This window comes from Pelobates fuscus, chromosome 5 (assembly GCF_036172605.1).
Source record: "Pelobates fuscus isolate aPelFus1 chromosome 5, aPelFus1.pri, whole genome shotgun sequence".
Taxonomy (NCBI): Eukaryota; Metazoa; Chordata; class Amphibia; order Anura; family Pelobatidae; genus Pelobates; species Pelobates fuscus.
In genome coordinates, this window is record NC_086321.1 from 116,353,785 (window position 1) to 116,376,705 (window position 22,921).

At 40.0% G+C, this 22,921-nt stretch overlaps 1 protein-coding gene across 1 annotated transcript in view; it reads right to left on the reverse strand.

Moving 5' to 3' along the window:
- Nucleotides 1-1,436: 1,436 nt before the first annotated feature.
- The window catches only part of OSBP2 (oxysterol binding protein 2), a 298,677-nt gene continuing 277,192 nt past the window's right edge, over nucleotides 1,437-22,921 (reverse strand). The window contains exons 10-14 of the mRNA XM_063454168.1: nucleotides 20,668-20,771; nucleotides 19,290-19,385; nucleotides 11,392-11,576; nucleotides 10,577-10,797; nucleotides 1,437-4,911 (exon numbers count right to left, since the gene is read on the reverse strand). Coding sequence (XP_063310238.1) covers nucleotides 4,769-4,911; nucleotides 10,577-10,797; nucleotides 11,392-11,576; nucleotides 19,290-19,385; nucleotides 20,668-20,771 — 749 coding nt within the window. The 3' untranslated portion in view covers nucleotides 1,437-4,768. The remainder of the gene's footprint in view (nucleotides 4,912-10,576; nucleotides 10,798-11,391; nucleotides 11,577-19,289; nucleotides 19,386-20,667; nucleotides 20,772-22,921) is intronic.

Here is a 22,921-nt window from a genome sequence, read left to right on the forward strand (position 1 = left end):
CTTCTCATATCTTGAACGTTAAATGTTCTCCAAACTTTGCTTCTCTACTTACTTCAGACAGAAGTTATATTTAATATTCTGGAGTTCCACACAGATAAAAATCATGTTACATTGTAAAACAATATTGAGTAATAGCTTTTTAAAAACGGTAAATTCATATTGGAATCCTACCATGGTGATAGCTGCTGATGCCGTCACAGATAGGGTTAGTAAAAAATAAAAAAGGCTCACTTTGTCTGAAAGGCAGCAGATTTAGGCACTGTGCAAAATGATGGCACAGCAACTAGCACGGGGTTCTGTGAAGACATGTAGTGTGTGACCCAGAGCTCCCAAACTGTCACATTACGTATTGCCCCTAAACAGAGGAACAGTGATGTCATCAAGCCCTCATTTACATTAACATGTTCTAATCTACTCTACATAACAAATTGCTAAGTGCAACAATATGTCACTCGGAGGACACTTTCTGACCCATTTTTGTACTCGCTTGCTCTTGGGCAAACAATATTTTGGAGGTGTCTTTTGGAATAGCACAGTTCGGTATAATGACCTTTGAGCCTAACCCCACAAAGAGCAGTGATAAGGCTAGGATCAACAAATACTTGTTTGAAATGACAAATATGCTTGTGACTAAGCACATCCTCAATATCTGCCACAGCAAGGTAGAGGTGCTGGTGTTTAGATTTTGTACAGTCGTTCTAGAAAGAGGAATAGCAATGAAGTATGAATTTTGGTAATGGTTGTATTTTTTTTACTAGAATGTTACCATGCAGCTGACATTTCCCTTGATATGTAGTCTTAGTTGTAAAGAGGATCAATCTTTTGGATGATTGAAAGTTGACATCACTCAAACTACAGGGCTCCTCTTATTGATGTACTTAAAGGAACACTATAGTCACATAAATTACTTTAGCTAAATAAAGCAGTTTTAGTGTATAGATCATTCCCCTGCAATTTCACTGCTCAATTCACTGTCATTTAGGAGTTAAATCACTTTGTTTCTGTTTATGCAGCCCTAGCCACACCTCCCCTGGCTATGATTGACAGAGCCTGCATGAAAAACAAAAACTGGTTTCACTTTCAAACAGATGTAATTTACCTTAAATAATTGTAACTCAATCTCTAAATTTAACTTTAATCACATACAGGAGGCTCTTGTAGGGTCTAGCAAACTATTAACATAGCAGGGGATAAGAAAATCTTAATTAAACAGAACTTGCAATAAAGAAAGCCTAAATAGGGCTCTCTTTACAGGAAGTGTTTATGGAAGGCTGTGCAAGTCACATGCAGGGAGGTGGTACTAGGGTTCATAAACAAAGCGATTTAACTCCTAAATGGCAGAGGATTGAGCAGTGAGGCTACAGGGGCATGTTCTATACACCAAAACTGCTTCATTAAGCTAAAGTTGTTCAGGTGACTATAGTGTCCCTTTAAGTGTCTTGTAACACCTGATTTGTTGCTAAATGTGGAAACTACAGGATCAACACACCACATGTTTTGCTATTTGTGTGGCAAAAGGAAGGTGGCCCTTTGTAAAAGCTGGCAGGCCCTTCCTTTAAAAAACAAAACAAAACAAAAAAACACACACGTAGAGCAATACTGCAACATAAGCAGACCTACGCCATCTTTTGGGTAAGGTGAACTATTGCTTGGTGGGTCGTCTGCTAAACTTTACATGTGTGTATTTAATATCCAGGCTATACAAAAAAGTAAAGAAGGAATCCACAATCAAAATGTGGGAATTCTTACTTTTAGTTGTAAAATTTTCAGTATGCTAAAATGATATATCATGGATACCAATAAGCAAAAATATTTTTGTTTGGTACAGGGTACCAATAGAAAAAGTGTTTTTTGCGACCCTTATAAAGTGCATTCTCTTGGATCCAGCACTTACCTTTATAAGATATACAAATGGGTTGTGCAACTTTGTATACTATTATTATTATTTTTTTAATACCCAAGCAATCGCAGACAGTATTGGCATATATGCCAATCAGGCATGTGATGTTACTTATATCATGTGTACAGCTGGAAGTCATTGCTACACAAATAGCTAGAATGCAAGCAGATGTCATTTATGCCTAGAAAGTTTTGATGATCTTCATCAACACTGTATTAAAGGAGCTTGATGGTATAGGACACGTCAGGTCCTCCATCAAATATGCAACACTTTCCCTGATTAAAACTAGAGATGGCTTAAATTCCATGCTACATCTGTGGTGGGTTTTCCAGGTGATAGTTCCCCTTTGGAAGGACATGATCACCCATACCTCTAAAGCAGTGAGAATTGGGGAAAAAAAATAAAATAAATAGAAATTCACAGCATGGATACATTCAAAGTCTCATTCTATCCGAGTGTGGGGACCTTTAATGTTACTTGAATACTTTAGCTCAACATCTGGAATGCAGGTTTATATTGTTGTATTTGTGGCTTCTGCCCCTTTATGTTGTTAACCTCACCTACAAGGGTCAATCCTTTTTCTGTCTCTTTTCCCCAACTCCTGTGACTTTACTCTTCTTTTGCTTAACTTTATCCCCATGACTGTTTAACATATTTACACAATAAAGCATCTATCTCCCTTAGTGGACTTTATTTGGGTAATTTGAGGTTACTCAATCAGGCTACTGATTCTTCCAGCAGCAATTAGGGGAGTTTTCCTACAGGTTAGTTTATTGACATGGAGAATGGAGAGATATTGTTTCCTATTATACTTATTATTTCATTACATTGGAATATACTGAAAATAAAGGACTGTAAAAAAAAGTTTTGCTGTACTACATTTAATACTAATTGCATTGAGAACCAGAACCAAATCAACTCTGGCAAACATGAATCACTTTAGGGCTGAAACATATTACGGCCATGTTAAGGCTCTGTAGCTGTATATTAATTAGGAGAGGCAATCTGGCTAAACTCGTTTACCTAAGTAAAACAAAGTTTCTAAAACGGTTTGATGCTCATATGTCAAAAACCTCTGACTATCCAATAGTTGCTAAACTACAAGGATCATGGGGGTTGTAGTCCATTAACAACAAGCTTCCTTGTATGGGAGGTGGTTTAGAATTGGGAAATTCTCTGCCATATGGTTAATAATACGGAGAGATTAGTTCTGCTAAACCAGAGTGTGGAATCTAATCCCAATAAAATCACTCAACCTAGTTTTTCTGGTCCGAAAATACACCCAGATAACGTTGGTTATATAAAAAGGCATATACAGGCCCTCCCTCGGAAAAATAAATGAATTTAATACGCTAAGAGAAAATGTACTATACAGGTTATGTCATTCTCTTAGTGTGTGCCGTTACATTACTATTAAACACACATTTGTTTTATTCCGTTACCATCTAAGCCAATTATATGGGACCATTATCTAAAAACAGGTTCAGGTAAGGCCTTTAATTTCATCCCATTCAAAATATAAAATAGATTTTGCATCTTTAAAAAAAGCAAAATTAAAATGAAAAGGTGATGCACTACTTAATGAACATATTTTTACAGTGAGCTACACTGTATTTTTCTACATGCATCGCGTAGTCATAGGTCAGGCATTCTCAATGTAATGGCTTTTGTAATGCCTTTAACACCCATCAAATAAGATTCCAATACACTATGCAGAATGTGTTGCTAGGAAGAACTCTAGATCGGGGCTATAGAATTTGTGTGCTGCTTCCTTACAATATGAAAATGCCTGTTCTGTGGATTTTTTCGCATGGTGCCTACTGACATGCATCAATGTGACTGCCCATCATGAATGGACCAAGATGTCATGGTGTCCTAAGCAGGGAAGCAAAGCAGAAGCCTTCATACACTCCCTGCCAGTCAGGAAAGGGTTGTCATGAATGTGCATGGTCCTTCACATTGCCACCGGCCCTAGTCAGAACCGTCCATACACTAAGTATCTTTTTCAAATATTGGCAAGCTACAAGGCAATGCAGTTTGATATTCTCCCTGCAAGTATCATACCTTGTAAGGCGGGGTGGTCATAGCCTATTGTTACCAAATAGTGCTGTTCCAGAAGACACCAACATCTATCCCACACTGATGGACCATAACCATTTTATTGTCAGATTTGCCCACATAATTTAAATGGGTTTCTAAAAGTGCATTAGTCAATTAGAAAATAAAAATAATGTTAAAAACAGTGATCCTTTTGCTAGGTTATGCTGCATAAATAGATCCCTGCTTCACTTATTAGAGTATGCTCTCGCTTTCCATAGATTAAATGCACAATTCATGATTTGTTAATGAGAATATATATGTGTATATAATATGCGTAAATAAATACGTTTTCTAAGAGTACCTTAATGTCCTATAGCTCCCTTAAAACCAGGGATTGTACTTTAAAGGATTGGCATCACGTTTGAAAATAATATAGTTACTGAAAAGGCTTTAAAGAGGCAGGTATCCCCCACTACCACTACCACCAAAAAAAACAAACACAAAACAAATGTCAAATTAAAGAGTAATATAAATAATCTTATTTTTCCAATCCTTTTAGATGCTAAAAAACTCCACTGTAGTAAAACAAAAGGCTTTATCAGTAGAAAATATGCTTTTATCCCTGCATTCCCCCTGATTTTGCCCGTTCAGAATTATTTGTTTTTGGCAGGTGTTTTGGTGTTTTGTTTTTTTATTTTTCTGTTCGCTTTTCACATTGGAAGTCAGCCGTCACCACTTGCTCCTGAGCTTTAAGCTGTCCTAAGCTTTGCATCCATTGTGACCTGCGTGCGCGGCTGGAGTACAGTCAGGTCTTCTGCCCAGAAAGGATCAGAAGATATCAGGACAGCGAGACCAGTCTTGTTTTTCTTTGCTTTCCCAGTATCCTCCTTTGTAAATACATATTAGCTCGCCGGTATATGGGTCAACCTTCCTCTCAAACCATAGGGGCTGATAACCTTCGTAGTCATTACCTGTAAAAGAGGAGATTGGAGGCTTTATAGCAAGATGGCAGGAAATGTAAAAAATTGCAAAACATGAGAACGCTGGATCATCTACCGTAATTAGAAAATATTGTTTAACCATATATTTTCTTGCTTGTTCAGAATTCAAGAAACATTGGGAAAACTGAGATACAAGTACCTTGACTTTGTAATGAATACAACGAGTCTCTTTGTATTGATTTTTTTTTTATCAAACAATCTTAGCATTCCTTTCAACAATGGACAGCATAAAACTGAACCGGGATGGGGTGAAGCAGTGAGAAGCCCTATACCTATGTATACAAGGATGAAAGGGAGCACTGATACCTGCCAGGGCTCTTGCATAGCCAGAAATGCTCTGCATTGGCTTAAAGGGGCACTATAATAACCAAAACAAATTTAGCTGAATAAAGCAAGTTTTGGTTTATAGATTATGCCCCTGCAGCCTCACTGCTAAATTATCTGCCATTTAGAAGTTAAATCACTTTTGTTCTTATCCATGCAGTCCTAGCTACACATCCGGCATCGGTGCCAGGAAGTCTGAGTGGATTGTTTGTTTTGGTGGGGATGAGGGCTGTTTCTGCAGGCATGCAAGGGATTATGGAAGAGGACTTGATGGGGAACTGTATTTACTGTTGGTTGTATTATCATATGTTAATGACCCCTTTCTGGTATCAATAGCCGTCAGCTGCAATAAAGTCAGATCTGCTGTTACCCCCGAGTCTCGATTCATGGTATTGGGTAACGACTATAATCACAGCTATAATTAATACTGGCTATAATTCATACATGAATGCTGATCAGATCACTTTGAGATGGGCATCTGAGCGCTCCCGACAGAACAGAGTGTTTAGACTTGGCAAGACAATAGCGAAGGAAGCTGAGAAGTAACAGAGGTACTCAACCGGAGTACCAGGAGCCCATTATCTAAATCAGCATATGAGACCAAGATCACCTCTCTGTATGAGCTGTTTTGAAGACACAGCCTCAGTATATGTCACTGATATTATCTCTGTATATGAGCTGGTGTGTAGCACCAGTAGACATGTCCCCTATATGCTCTATAGTCACGAAGACACAGCCTCAGTATATGTATCCATAATATGCTCTATGTATGAGTTGCCATGAAGACACGGCCTCAGTATATGTATCCACAATAGGCTCTATGTTTGAGTTGCCATGAAGACATGGCCTCAGTATATGTATCCACAATATGCTCTATGTTCGAGTTGCTATGAAGACACAGTCTCAGTATATGTATCCACAATATGCTCTATGTATGAGTTGCCATGAAGACACGGCCTCAGTATGTGTATCCACAATATGCTCTATGTATGAGTTGCCATGAAGACACGGCCTCAGTATATGTATCCACAATATGCTCTATGTATGAGTTGCCATGAAGACACGGCCTCAGTATATGTATCCACAATAGGCTCTATGTTTGAGTTGCCATGAAGACATGGCCTCAGCATAGGCGTGCGCAGCCTATTGCATTAGGGTGTGCACCCTAAAGCACAAACACACGCCGCATGTATATATATATATATATATATATATACATATATACACACATATACTGCTGTGTGTGTGTGCTGCTGGTGCGCTGTGTGTGTGTGTGTGTGTGCTGTTAGTGTGATGTGTGTGTCAGGGTGTTCGTAGTGTGCTATGTGGGTGAGGGTGCGGTTTGTGTGTGAGGGTGCTGGTAGTGTGCTGTGTGTGAGGGTATTTGTGTATGTGTGTTAGGGTCCTGTTAGTGTGCTGTGTGTGTGAGGGTGCTGTTTGCGTGATATGTGTGTGTGAGGGTGCTGTTTGTGTGATATGTGTGTGTGAGGGTGCTGTTTGTGTCGTGTGTTTGTGAGGGTGCTGTTATTGTGCTGTGTGTGAGGGTGCTGTTTGTGTGAGGGTGCTGTGTGTGTTTGTGAGGGTGCTGTTTGTGTGCTGTGTGTGTGGGTGCTGTTTGTGTGCTGTGTATGTGAGGGTGCCGTGTGTGCGGGCTGTTTGTGTTAGGGTGCTGTATGTGTGTAGGTGCTGTGTGTGTGCTGTATGTTTGGAGAGATTGTGAAGGTAAGGGCAGATTAGTAAATAACCCCCTCCCTTCTTACCTTATGTAGGGAGGGGGGATCCTTGCTGTCCAAGGGAGAGTGAACTCTAGCCTGCGGGGCTAGAGTTCACTCTCGCGATATCTGAGCATTGCCGTGGCAACGCTCAGATCTCGCGAGAGGAACCTGGCGGAGCTTCTGTCTAGAGCTCCCCGGGTCCTCTCCTGCCTCCCTCCATGCTGCTGTGGGCTGGTGAGGTAGATCTTTGATCTCCCCGCCGGCCCATGGAGGCTAAGAGCAGAGCCGGCACTCAGATAGCGCCAACTCTGCATGAGCCGACAGGGGAGATCCAGAGATCTCCCCTGCCGGCAGGGGTCAAGTCCTGGGGACTAAAGTGTGGGATCTCTCCCAAGATTCCCACCCCCCCCCAAAAAAATATACACTTGTGTGTGTGTGTGTGTGTATATATATATATTTTTATATATATATATATATATATATATATATATATATATATATATATATATATACACGCGTACACACACATACACTCACACACACATACTCAGACACACACACGCATACATTCACAGGCACACACATACATTCACAGACACACATACACACACTTACAGACACATAAACTCAGACACACACACACATACATTCACAGACACACACACACACACACACACACACAGACACACTTACAGATGCACACATATACACACACTTACAGACACATACACATTCACAGACACACACACACACACTTACAGACACATACACATTCACAGACACACATACACACACACTTACAGGCACACACACATACACACACTTACAGGCACACAGACACATACACTCACAGACACACATACACAAACACTCTTACAGACACTCACACATACATACATACATTCACAGACACTCACACACATTGACAAATTATTTTTAATTAAAAAATTAAGGTTTGACTAACATATTCCCCCCCCCCTTTTTTTCCCCCTTCTGTACCCTATATTGAGTGCATTATACTGATGTTATGTTCAATACACGCATTCCCCCTCTTCCCTATTTTTTCTTCTGTATCCTAATGCATATCGTTTTATGCTTTCAACGATGAAAAGAATAAAAATTGTCAAATTCAAAAAAAAAATTGTCCACCCAGCCTCCCTACCTGGAGAGCTGGCGTGGACTTGTCCCTGGGGTCCAGTGGGTCGGGGGGCTCTCTCCATACAACAAGCGGCGAGGGAGCTGTGTTATCAGCAAACGGCGCGCGGTGAGAGGGAGCAGAGAACACACAGCTCCCTCGCCGCTTGTTGTATGGAGAGAGCCCCCCGACGGGGGGGGGGGGTGTCCATCATCTCTTGCGCCCCCCCCCATGAAAGGGGGAACACAGGGGGAGGAGGAGGGGGGCATTTGGGGGCGGCAGAGTACCTGCAGGAACAGCGTTCCTGCAGGACTCACAGGCGTGCCGCGGGGATTAGGGTGTGCCCAGGCACACCCGGCACACCCCGTGCGCACGCCTATGGGCCTCAGTATGTGTATCCACAATATGTTCTATGTTCGAGTTGCCATGAAGACACGGCCTCAGTATGTGTATCCACATTATGCTCTATGTATGAGTTGCCATGAAGACACGGCCTCAGTATATTTATCCACAATAGACTCTATGTTTGAGTTGCCATGAAGACAAGGCCTCAGTATGTGTATCCACAATAGGCTCTATGTATGAGTTGCCATGAAGACACGGCCTCAGTATTTGTATCAACAATATGCTCTATGTTTGAATTGCCATGAAGACACAGTCTCAGTATGTGTATCCACAATAGGCTCTATATTTGAGTTGCCATGAACACATGGCCTCAGTATATGTATCCACGGCTTCAGTATATGTGACTGATATTATCTCTGTATATGAGCTGGTGTGGAGATATAGCACCAGTAGACGTGTCCACTATATGCTCTATGTACGAGTTGCTGTAAAGACACGGCCTCAGTATATGTGACTGATATTATCTCTGTATATGAGCTGGTGTGGAGATACAGCACCGGTAGACATGTCCCCTATATGCTCTATGTACGAGTTGCTGTAAAGACACGGCTTCAGTATATGTGACTGATATTATCTCTGTATATGAGCTGGTGTGGAGATACAGCACCGGTAGACATGTCCACTATATGCTCTATGTACGAGTTGCTGTAAAGACACGGCCTCAGTATATGTATCCACAATCCACAAAGTGACAAAGAATTGCTCTTTAATACAGTAAAGGGACCCACTTCTTTTGTTTCTTTGGACTTTTTTCACGACCAATGCCGCTCCACACTACAGTGATATGCTTCTTTCAAAACAGTGACTAAACAATTAGGAAACTATATAGATGGGGACCATGTCAATCCTTATTAGTTGAAAGTGGAAGGAGGAGGCACAAGCTCCTAATGGTACCAGAAGCTTCAAAGTTTGGGCATCTCTACTCCCACTACGTTGAACGCTGAGACATGCTTTACACACACTTGGGATGTCGAAAATATTCCGTTTTTTATCCCGAGTGGTTCCACTGTCCTGGCTAAGGACATTCCTATACACATATTCTGTCCCTTTACTAGGACATAATGTTAACACACATATATTTATCTAATTGGTTAATGTTTATTGTGATCATTTCTGCTGAGTAGGTTATTATTCCTAAATAATGAAACCCCACTTACAGAATATAATTGCTATTCATAAAATAACCATGCTATTATCTATACTAGCGGGCATTGTGATTTACACCCCCTACCACTCTAAGGTTACGGATAATTAATATATGACGGATTCCTCTTTAGCCTTTCACCTCTGGGCATACTCACATCTTCTTGTATTTAAGGGATGACTGATCTTTAGATTTCTTCTACGTTTTAATATTTTAATACAGCCTATATAGTTCTTTTATATCTTTATAACAAAAAATGGGTATATCATCATACGGTTTGAACATTTGCTACCTTACACTTTTGAGTATTTGTACATTGTTACTTGCCCACATTGTTACCGCCTTTTGCCTTTGCATTATAGTGCTACACCCGCAATTAACCACTTTAGATGGGCTGCATGTGTTCCTGAACCTGTCTGGGTATCGCTCCCACTGAAGAGGAGACCTGATTTCCAAAAAATGGAGGCTGGTAATGTTCAATAGCAGTTTATAGTGCTTTATGTGTTCACACCTATGCATATACATGAGATAAGTTGCTACCAAAGAATTTCAATTGCCAGGTACCATCTCTTCATTGATCAAGACAATGCATGTTTGTAAGTTTTATGTCAGTGCTTAACATTAGTATATCTTGTTGATTGCATGTGCACAGCTGAGGTTTTTTATGAGCAGTTAACTCTCTGAAACCATCACCTGTCTGTTTTTCATCGGTATGATCCACAAACTACTATCTTGGTTATTTCAGCTTAGTGCTTCACAGAATAGGTCCTCTTAGCTAAATTTACAAATGAATGCCATGTACAGAATTTGGCACCCTGACAAACAAAGTTTGAGATCCACTGCTTTGACAATGCACCAGTTCAAAATAAACTGAGAAAACTAATTTACACATCATTGCAATCCAGTATCTACCTTCTTCCAACGCTTCTACTGCTTCTGCTTCTCTCCTCCTGCGAACAGCTCTCTGCTTCTCCTCCAGTCTCTGTTTCTCTACATTAGCTTCATCCCATTTACCATTCTCCATCAATCGCTGGTCTGGCCGATGTCGGCTGTCTGTTGGGGCCACATCATCCTCAGACTCATTGAGTGTCAGAGCGAGCTCAGAGAAATAGTACATATTCTCTGCATTTTCTCTATAGTAGGACAGGGAACAAATTGTATGTATTAGTGCTTAAACTCGAAGAGGACACCGGCAGCTCTTTGCATGATTTTGAACTAATACAACATTAATACAACATCACAATGCAACAGACCACTGTTATTCAGATTACTATACTTCAGTTGTTAGTCACAACTTTTATTTTTTGCCTGATTTTTGACATTGAATTTTTTTTTGCTAAAATTCTAAGTTTAGTGAATGAGCCTGTAAGCACCTTGTGGATTTCCAGGAATGCAAACAGAATTGCATTATTGTGTTTACTCCCACCAAAATGCATTAAGTAATCAGTTCTAAGGACATTCTAAATGGAACGATTTCACAAAGGCAGTAAATAAAGAGAAACATTGCTTGAAAAATGCTGTGAACACCGTTCCAAGCAGGGCCTTGATATTACATGTGTATTTGTATGAAATAATGAGAAAGACCTGCAATAAAATGATCATCTAGAAAAATACATTTTCATTCAGAAGTCTTCCTCTTTTCCATAGGATCTCTGTATTCGTAAGAAAGGTACGGAAATCGGAATACACATATGCAGTATACTAGTTTCTGATTTTGTGGCACTTACGGCAGAGGGTATTTCTTCCATAGCAGCTTTGCAGACAGGGTCTGGTAGACGGTTTTTTGCTTGCCCTCTGCACTGCTGTTGCCTTGGCTGCTGTGCACAATCTTTGCACACTCAATCTTCTCATCCCAGGTCCCTGATAGAACATAATGTGCTTTTCCATTTGCATCAGACACCACCCCAGTGACCTGTAAGAACACAGGAAGCTTGGTTACTGCAGGCCTGGCATAGCATATGTAGATTGCACTAGAGCTCTGTGCAAGGGTGGCAGACCAGGACGGTCTACGGGCTTAACCCTACTAATATAAAAAACATCATATACAAACACAACGATAAAACACCGCGCTTTCAGCAGCAGTAGCTTAGTATCCAACAGCTCAAAATACATAGTAAAAACAAAGAGAACGTTACCTGCACTCTGGCCTAAATCCCTATGTACTCTTTAGCCTCCATTTTGTTTAAGTGTACATAGGAATTTAGGCTAGAGCGCAGGTAATGTTCTCTTTGTTTTAACATAAAAAAACATGTTCATGTTGAGATCCCGTGAACAAGGCAGTAGCCAAAATTTAGCAATTGTGGTCTCCAGCCTTCGGTCAGGATATGTGTTTTCTTTACCCTGAATGGGTAACCTGTGTATGTACTTTATTACTGGCATAGTTGTTAATGAATAGTGTGCCCATGTATGAACTGTATCTTATGTATGCACTTTGTATATGTTCACATATGATTGGACTTATGTATATGAAATAAAGATAAACCTTTTGGCATATTTTAGTGTGCTGTGGGTTTCTTATAATAAACAGATTTGGATATTACCAGGCTAGACGTTCTTAGAATTATTCTCAGTTTTAGTCTATTATTTTCAATCTTAATTTAAACCTATTATACAGTACATTATTTCCAGTGGTATCCAATTCACAGAACAGTGTTTATAATACTGCTGTAAAGATAGAATTCAATGTCAGTTTAATTAGACCAAGGGATAGATATGGAAGCATGATTTCTTGAGGTTTTGTGCCCAAAGGGGACATCTCAAAGTCAAACATGAGATTTCCAGTCATTTTTTCTTTTAAATAGAATTTATAGGTGAGAATATACAGGACCTATATGGCATATTCCCTACTGAAAACAGCGAGGTGCACTCACCTACCAATGAGGACATACCACATTCTGCGCAAACACTAATTGCGTACTGATCACTTTAATGTGTGACTATTTCCTGCCAATATGTAGCAGGAACGTGTATGTAGTCCACCAACACTCCATACTATTTTATTTTGGCTCTCTCTCATAAAAGGCTGGGATACTGACTTGTACAGCAGCCACATATATGCTGCTAGAAGTGGCTTCTTTCACAAAAATCATGAAAGACAAACTGAGCTGGGCGTTCCATTCATGTCTTTTCATGAATAAAGCCATTCACATTTGTGAACTACATATCCCACAATCCAGGAGAGGGAAAGGAAAGCAAGTGAAATTCAGAGGCGAGTATATTTGACATTTTCTTGTATATGCCAGACCATGCGTTCCCTTTTAAGAATGATGTAAAAACATTGGTGCAATTAACAAGTAGAGAGAAAACAGAATCAGACAGTTATTGGTACACAGGTTTAAGTGGGGGTAACCCCAAATGTAAACTATATATAGAAAGAGGGGTAGTGTACCAAATTGGGGGAGCTGGAATGCCAATTTTTAACATTCTTGTATTAATAAAGTATTTTTTATTTTCTATATTAGATATCGAGATTTTTCTTTATCTGGATTGATTACTTGTGCTTATATATTTGTTATCCATCCCAGCTCCCCAATTTGGTACACTACCCCTCTTTCTATATCAAGTAGAGAGAAAAAGTAGGTTTGCTATATGTGTCTATGCCAACCTCTATCTTCTATATTAGATAGTGAGATTTTTCTTTATCTGGGTTGATTACTTGTGCCTATATATTTGTTATCCATCCCAGCTCCCCAATTTGGTACACTAACCCTCTTTCTATATCAAGTAGAGAGAAAAAGCAGGTTTGCTATATGTGTCTATACCAACCTCTCCCTTCCTGAAAAGATATTCACTGAATCTACAGAACATATTTCTGTTCCTGTGATTTCAAATCCATCATGTTTTGGCTATTTTAGATGAAATATATAATCTCTCCCCAATGCCTTTATCTCCATGTCTCCAGTAGGTTTTACCTCCCAATTAACACAGACAGAATGACTTCTAAGAATACACCCCTATATATATTGATCTGTATGTCCTGCAGCACACAGCATTAACTACAAGTCAGATCCACCAAGCTCCCTTCACACTCAATGTGTTGGGAACAACACTATTTATCCACTACTTATACAATGTTCCCAAAGAAGGGGTGTTATTAATGTATATTGCCAAACTGCTGGCGTTTCCTTGTATTAACAGAAGTGATGTGTCAGCTTTCTGTTGGGATTATTTATCATTCTTCTTATTGAGACACGAGTAAAGTATAGCAAACAAGCTGGCTTGACATCAAGCCGTCAATATTTATTAAGCAAAAATAAAATACAAGAGAGACAATTCTAGCTATCTATGGATTTATATTACTTATTAACATGGCAATTCCCGCTTCAGAGCTACACCAAGGACATCCATTCTCATAAATAAAAAAAAAAAATACATATACTTCTACAGCCACTACTGAAACCAGGTCTGAGACAGATTTTCTATTGAATGGAATAAAGATCAGGAAAAACAATAGTTTTCAAACTTTTAATGGGTAGCAGATAGCAGATATAGAGCCCAGGGAGCAGGAGACCCTGTACACTGATTTAATAGAAAGTCTGGGTTTTTCAGACACGCTTTGGCTTGTAAGAATATTCTCTCACGGGGCTTCAGTTTGTCATCACTGAAATAGAAGATCTGACCTCTGTTTCTAGAGGGGAGACATTATCTAGGGCTCTTTCTAAACAGAGTTCTGGAGGATAACACTCTAGTTTCCAGTTAACACAATTGTTTCCGTTTACATGCAGATACAAAACAGAGACTACATTTGCAATATGAAATATATAGAGATTAAATGAATAAACCTTTAAGCACATTATTTTTATTTCACTTTTGATATATTTGGTACACATTGCTATTAATGGTAATTAGTGTGGCTATTTTTTATTTTTTTTATATTAAACATTTTTATTCTGGCAAAATAGTTCAATAAACATTTTGTATGTAACAGTCTTCCAGGCATCATTTCAAATACAGAAAATAAATTATAGCCTCATTTCTAAAACAAAACATTAAAACTGTGACCCAAACCCCATATTTTTTTTTCTTCATAATTAATTAGTACTTCGTAAAATGTATTTTTTCAACTTTATATTAAACATCCTGAGCAATAAGTAGAATTATTGTTTTGTTTTTTTAAAAAAACCTTATTTAGTAAGATTTCAGGAAAATCAAGCAGACAGAGTTCTATACAATTTTACAACATCTAAGCCACCTCCATAGTTTTCATTTGTAAAATCACTCATCAAAAAGGAGTGTAAAGAAGAGTAAGATAGGTAATAAGGAAAGGGGGAAAGGGATGTTATGCGTCAGAGGAGAAATAGACTATACGGTGTCAAATACTTCCGTGGTATAGGCTGTCTCGTCATGAGCCCCAAACCTTTTGAAAGGATCTGAGCGTACCTTTGGATGGCAATTTGTCCATCAATATCAGAGTGGGATAGCAATCCATATTCACGCGTCTGCAAAAGCCTTGCATGGTTCTGATGTGATTTTACTGATCAATCTGTTCTCATGGGGTTTATAGGAATATACGGACTTAGACAGGAGGACCAACAAAGGAGACCTATGTGATTGGAAAGAATTTCTGACAGCACTGTTTGAATGGTGACCCAAAATGTAGCTACTTCAGGCAACCCCACCACATTATAAAACCTTATTAGAAAAGAGCAGGGCTACAGGGATAGAAAATTCTAGCCCTGGAGTCAAGTAGGACTGTGTGGTTAAATAGGGCCTAACTCAAATTTGAACAAACTGGAAAAAGAAAAGAAGTAGTCCCCAATAAAAAGAAACTGGGGATACTAAATCTCAAATAACTACCCCCACTAGAATATAGATTTCATTTCTATTGGTATAAAAACGTCAGTATAGTCTTTATTGATAACTAACATCACATACTACATACATAAAGTGGCAAACAAAAAAGAAAATGGTGAGAAAACGTGATTGTGAAAAAGTGATGATAAAAAGGGGGAACTATATAGCCCGCCAAATTAGGACTCTCAATACAAGTCCCCTTGAATAGATACCGACTGCAATCCTACTGTTTCACTATCAAACTGACTATCTTTAATGACTATCAAAATGATAGTCATTAGAGACTGTGTATAAATTGTATCTATTCTGCCTCCCATAGCTGTAATATTGTCTTCTGGTTAGAAGGCTACACAGTAGCAATGCCAGTAGAGTTGCAATAGTCTGTGGGGGTCAGGGGAAGGGAATAGAATGTGATATAAAGAGAAAGATATTCAACAATCCGCTTTAACAAATAATGCAATTAAATCTCCAGCGGAGGTATACGAGAGAGTATGAATTAGGAAGTAACTCATACTCTCTCTGATACCCCCAATAAAGACTATACTGATGTTTTTATACCAATAGATATGAAATACTATACTAGGGGTAATTTTTGAGATTTGGTATCCCCGGTTTCTTTTTATCGGGGACAACTTCTCAAAGTTTCTCTTCCTTTTCAACATTATAAAGCCTGTCCCTGTAGAACAAGCATGTCAAACTCAAAGGCTAACACAGGCCACATAAAAAAGTTTAAACTTATGTGGGCCGCAAAAAGAAAATAACGTCAGTTTTCATAGAAACGTAGGTATATTTAGAAAAGTACAGTAAAAAAAAAAAAAAAAAAGTACCTTACGGACACTAGACGTCGTCATGCTCGTAGGGCTTCAAAATAAGCAAAAGAGTGGATTTATTTTAAGGTGATGTGCATTTGCATATAACCAATGTTTCAGTCCAACTACCTTGACATATTATTAAAAGTTTAGTAATGGGACTGAAATGGTGAATGTCAGAGCCGGCCTTAAGCGGCCTGTGCAAAAAATCTTCACAGCGCCCCCCTCCTCCGTCATCCATGTATGATGTAATGTTTGTGATAGATGTGATGACTGTGTGTGATATTTGTAATGGGTGTATTAACAGTGTGTGATATGCGTGAATTGGTTGTATGTGATATTTGTGCTGGGTTTATTCAATTCAGATAAAAACATGCATTTAGGCCTGTGTGTGAATGCAGGTGTATATTTTTGCAGAGTTATGTGCACACAGCCCCACAGTCAGATGCACACAGTTATACACATACACTGTCAAATCCACCACATGCACATAGTCGCAGGCAGATAGTCACATACACAGGATCAGGCAGAAACACACAGGTACAGGCACTAACACACACACAGCCACACATACAGTTTTACTTACACACACACACAGTCTTACACACACATACATGCAGACAGCCACACACACACACAGGCAGACAGCCACACACATACACGCAAGCAGACAGCCACACACACACACACACACACAGGCAGACAGCAATACAAACACACACACACAGACAGACAGACAGTCACACACACACACACACACACACACACGCAGACAGTCACACACACACACACACACACAAACACAGGCAGACAGTCACACACACACACACACACACACACACACACAAACACAGGCAGACAGTCACACAAACACAAACACGGGCAGACAGTCATACACACAGACACACACACACACACAAACAGTCACACACAATCACACACAGGCAGACAGTCATACACATACACAGGCAGACAGTCACACACACACACAGGCAGACAGTCACACACACACACAGGCAAACAGTCATCCACACACACAGGCAGACAGTCATACACACAGAGACACACACACAGGCAGACATTCATACACACACAGACACACACAGGTATACATTCATACACAGACAGGCAGACAGTCATACACAGACACAGGCAGACAGTCACACACACACACAGGCAGGCAGGCAGTCATACACACAGACAGTCACACTCACACTGACAGTCACACATAGTTATCTCTGTTCATTGTGGAGGCAGTGCAGCTCCTGGAGACTGTTTGTTGGGGAAGCAGGGACTCCTTCCTGCTTCCCCTGCAGCAGTTATCCAGCACTTTTAACTCCGCCCCCGCCACACGGGAAGCTCCGCCCCGCCACAATTTATTTCTTTTTTTAAATCCCGGCCGGCCATGTGTGCGCTGTGTCGGCCACATGGCGCCCCCTGGCTCCATGGCCACAGCTCACACACCACTAAGGCCGGGCCCTGGTGAATGTATGCGGTTACACAGCTGTAAAAACAAATTAAGTTATCTTGTTGATTTTGAAGTCTTATGAGTGTGTTCTTCACTTTGGCTAAGATCATCAAACTTGATGATCTCGACCAATCCAATGCTCTCCCACAAGAAGCGTTGGGAGGCTATTGTGCATGTGTGGCAGGCAAAAAGCTGCACGGCCAATCAGCCATGGGTATGGCTGCATGGCCAATCAGCCATGGGCCAATCTCCATGGGTAACATTCAGCGCCTCCATTCGGACCTAATCTAATACACTGCCCACAAATCCAATACACTACTCTCTTCACTCAATCTAATACACTGCCCCTTAATCGAATACACTGCCCCTCCTTCCTCCACTCTAATTGAATACACTGCTCTCCCTCTCCCAAGTTAATTCACTAACCGCCTACCTTCCCTAATTTAATACACTGCCCTCCCCCCCAATTTAAAAACACTGCCCCCTCCCCCAAATAAATATACTTCCCCACTCCCTTCCTCAATCTAAAACACTTCCCCCCTTCCTCCCCCAAATTAATACACTCCCCCTCCCTCCCCCAAATTAATACACTGCCCCCCTCGCAAATTTAATACACTGGCTCCCTCCCTTCTCCAAATTAATACAGTACCCTCTCCCTAAAATTAATACACTGCCCACTTCCTCCCCCAATTTAATACACTGCCCCCTCCCTCCCTCAATTAATACACCCTCCCCTCCACAATTTAACACACTGCCCCTCCCCCCTACCAATTTAACATACTACACAGGAAGGTCCCCCATCCTCCAGTTCCAGCCCTGCTGGGAAGGGGGAGTAGCTAACCTGCGGGAGCACATGATCCGCCGAGGGAGAGAAGACCAGACTCAGATAGGAAATATCTTGCAGCTGGTCGCAGCCACAACACAAAGTGGCCCCAGGACAGGTGGGCTGCAGATATTTCCATTGTGGACCACATCCGTAAGTTTGACATGCTAGCTGTAGAACAACACATTTTTTTATTTTAAGGTAGATACTTGGGCAGTTGTAGTTAGAAATCATTCTTCTTTAATCTATTCAGACTAGAATTTTGTCTCAGAATGTTTTCATTACAAAAGTAAAATACATTTAGGAAAAGTGGCATGTGCTTTTTAAAAGACAACATTAGAAATCCAATTCACTGTAAAAATAGTTGGAATAGCACAAGTGACCCATGGAACTTTAAACAGCATGTAATTTTTAATTCATACGCAGTATATTAAGATATTCAGAATCTGAGATATTTTCTCTAAATGCATTTAACATCTCACAACCTAATTGTGAGTCTAGAAGAATGATGCTTGTTAGAGAAACCGTAATAGATTAATCACTGTTTGTACCCCCTACCTGTCTCCAGTTTTATGCCTGTTGGGTAGAAAAATTACATTTAAGGGGCTTCCCAAAAATGTTTTTATTAAAAAAAGCAATGGTGTTTTTTTTACATGTAAATAACTAATTACCAGCTCATTAATTCACAATTGCATGATTGACAAGGTCACAGAGCATTTATTGTCCAATTACCTTTCTAGCAGTGTCCCTGGAGAAGTAGCTGTAAGGGGTAAATTTCATTTGGCATTTGTCCTTGGTTTTGTAGTTGAGAATCTCTATATCTCCAGACTGGAAAGAATGAGAAGTAAACATAAATATTTTAATGGTTATAATATATAACAATTTTGCTGTTATAATACTTGGCTAAACAGACACTTCACAAACCACAGCCAATGTGGCTAGAAGCTCAGGATGACTTTACAATCTCGGTTCTGTGTTCAAGGCTTAATCTATCACGTTGATGCATTTTAAAAGATAATTGCTTGTGACAGTAACATAAAAATTTTCAGAGAACCAGCTGCATCAATTATGAAGAAGCAGAGTGTGGACAGATTCTACAGATGGCGAGATGGGCTTACATTCCACAAACGTGTTTCTGTTTTGTATTTTCCTATAGTATCAGGCAGCATTTTTAACCCATCTGCGCCAATATGATGTGTCATTACGTACGGAAAGGCATGGTCTTTAATGACGTTGGGGTGTAATGACATGTCCTAATATTTGTGCCGGTGAAGTCCCCCTGAATTAAATATATACTTTTTTCATTCTAAGTGTATTTTGATATTAAACTATTTAAATTTCAATTCCAAATGTATTTATGTATTAATTCTATAAAATCATATATTAAGGGAACTGCCTGAAATACCAGAGAATTTAATCTGCAAGCCCTATTATAAACCCTGTAACTTTCTAAGGCCCCCCTTTATAAAATCTGCACGCGGGGGGGTGCTATTGTTGACATCGCTGAACATAAATATTAGTGTTTAGAGCAGTATAATATATAATGACGTTAAGTAAAAGTGCAGTTTTTGTGTGAAAAATGAAAAAAAGAAACAGCACGAACTTTGGCCAGCATTTGTGTCTTAGTGGCTACTAAAAAAGACTAGACATACCCTATTTTGAATACACAGGGTGGCCTAGTTTTGCAAATAATATGCCATGATGGGGGGGGGGGGGGGGGGTAATTTTCAGCTCTGGGCTGCCATACAATCTCAAAGGCAGCCTAGGTCCAGTAAACCAATCTGGCTAATTTCAAGTGTTAAAACTGAAATGGGCAAGCCCCTTATAAGGCAGAGGGACCCAAAATATAGGAGAGGAAGACAGTAAGATAGCTGAATATGGAGTAAGAGGTACATTGACATTGGATGAATAGGGTGGATGAAATTATAATTTGGGGAAGGAGGGGTGTAATAACGAGAGCTAGAGCGAAGTGAGATGTGTCTCCCTTTCAAACATGTACATCTGTTAAGGGAAATGTACAAGACATTTTAAAATGAGACACATTGTTTTTCTATTTGTTAATGTCATTATGTTCATGCAACATCACCATTTTAAGGATTTCTGTACTGACCTGGTCTATCCAGAGTTTTCCCACAATGATATTGTGCACAGTGGATGTAACTTTTCTCCACACATAGTGATTACCGCTGGACTGAAACTCTAGGTGGATGTCACCTGTCCGTGCAAACACATAGAAGAAGCAGTTGGATTAAAAATATTTTAGGGCACGTAAAATATTGAAAAGCATTTCAACTGACATTTTCATGTTTCTTCACAGATTGATCTATTCTGATAAAACATGACAACACTTATTATTATAATTACCACTTGGCAGCATACGGTATTTCTTGCCTAGTGTGAAGCCAATCGTTGGAATGCTTCTACAAGTTTATATTTGCCCCTCTGCTCAGCAAAGCACTTACTTGATTAGTTAAATAAGTTTTGCTATTTTCAGGAAATACTATTTGCTTTCAGCGTAGAAGGAAAAAACACTGTCAGGTCGGACTGAAGAATAAGGTCAAAAAAATAACAAGAAAAGTCGTGAGAAATTATCACTCTTGAGCTTCACGAATACACACTGCTTTCTTAAAATTCAGTGGGCTTCTTTAGCCCCTTGTGGACCCATTATTTACCAGCACATCATGGATAACAGTACAGCGAGGACACATAATGTACGATAAAAAAATAACCTTGAAAACAGGTAAAGTAAGTGCTTAAAGACTTGAGCATGTAGATTCTATTTTTTTTTTTTTAACTTTTACACTGGCAAACCTGGTCCTAAACCGTGGATATATTGATGATTTTATTTTTTTTTACCTGAAATGGTTCGGAAATTACAAACTTTTTAGCCTTTTTAAATAGTACTAGTAGAGGGATAAACCTTAACTTGGATTTTAGCAAACCCAACATTAGTTTCCTATACTTCTTTTTTTTACAAGAATATATACTGAAAATTACATTATAAATACCTAACCTGGAATCAGATAAGTAAATAAACTTGTTGTGTTTTTGTTTAACCCTTTATCAGCCGGAGGGGGCGTGAGGCCTCTATCATGTTGGGAATAGAGGTTTGGATTCCTAACACTATACATTTAATTTATTAAACTGTACAAAAAAAACTCCATAGTTTTTAGCACTTCTAAGAATGAGTTAAATAAGTCTGTTAAATTCTTCTGTTTAGCCTTTATAGGTGTGTATGTGTTTGAAAAAGTACTTTTGATAATTGTTTCAAGGCCACTCAACTAACGTAATTTGATCTTGGATTGCAGTCACCAATATATGCAAGGTGGAGATTATACTCAATGCTATTCACTTGGAGCCACTAAATGTGAGTAATTCTATGTATCTACTCATCAAACTTGTTTTATTAGACATACTAATTGGTGTCTATTCTGTTTGTCTTTCATACCTCCCAGACCAACCTTTATTAGACCAGGAGATATATCACACATCCTCAGGCATGGATTATACCGCCCAGGGGCACATAAGTACAGATAAATGATAGCTCTATACACTGTAACAGTATCTCCTTTTATATTTACCATCAGAACCTAACATCAGAGGCGTAAACCACAGGGCCCCGGTGCAAAAATTGCCCGCCCCCCCCCCCATCCCCATATGTCAACTCCCCCCACACATGCAGACAAACAGGTACACATGCAGACACACACATAGACACACACACATACAGAGACATACACATACAGGTACACATACCTACAGACACACACACACACACACACACAGACACATACAAACAGACACACATACACACCCTCCTGTTTCCTACCTTTTAGGTGCAGGATGGTGACTTTCCATGGGGTCCAGTGGCTCAGCCTGATGGGAGTCAGAGTTCTCACTCTGACGCCCTCCTGTCCTTCCTCCCGTGCGGCTCCTGGTGTAAGCTGGGAGGAGTGACCGGGGCTGTCACTTCCTCCCAGCTCTGATGTCATCTCAGGGGGCGCCGCAGCACTGACCGGGCCCCCTGGAAATTCATAGCCATCGGGAGGCCCTAACAGCATGGGCCACATCAATGCAGCCTCGGCGGTTATATCGCGAGGGCCGGTGGACACTGCTGCCGCGGGAGTCTGCATGGTGGCCCCTGTGATAGCGGTAGTTCCACCACTGCCTTACTACACTATATACTTCACCACTGTCTCTTTCTCTCGTTGCATATTGCCTAAACCTAAGGACAACCCAAGGTGCTACTATGCATGTATTTGAACATTTGTCTGTGCCAGTCTCAATCAAAAAAAATGAGTAAAAGAGAGCATTGGGAGTCTTTGGCAGCATGTAAACCCTAAAATTTGTTTCTTTGTGTTGCT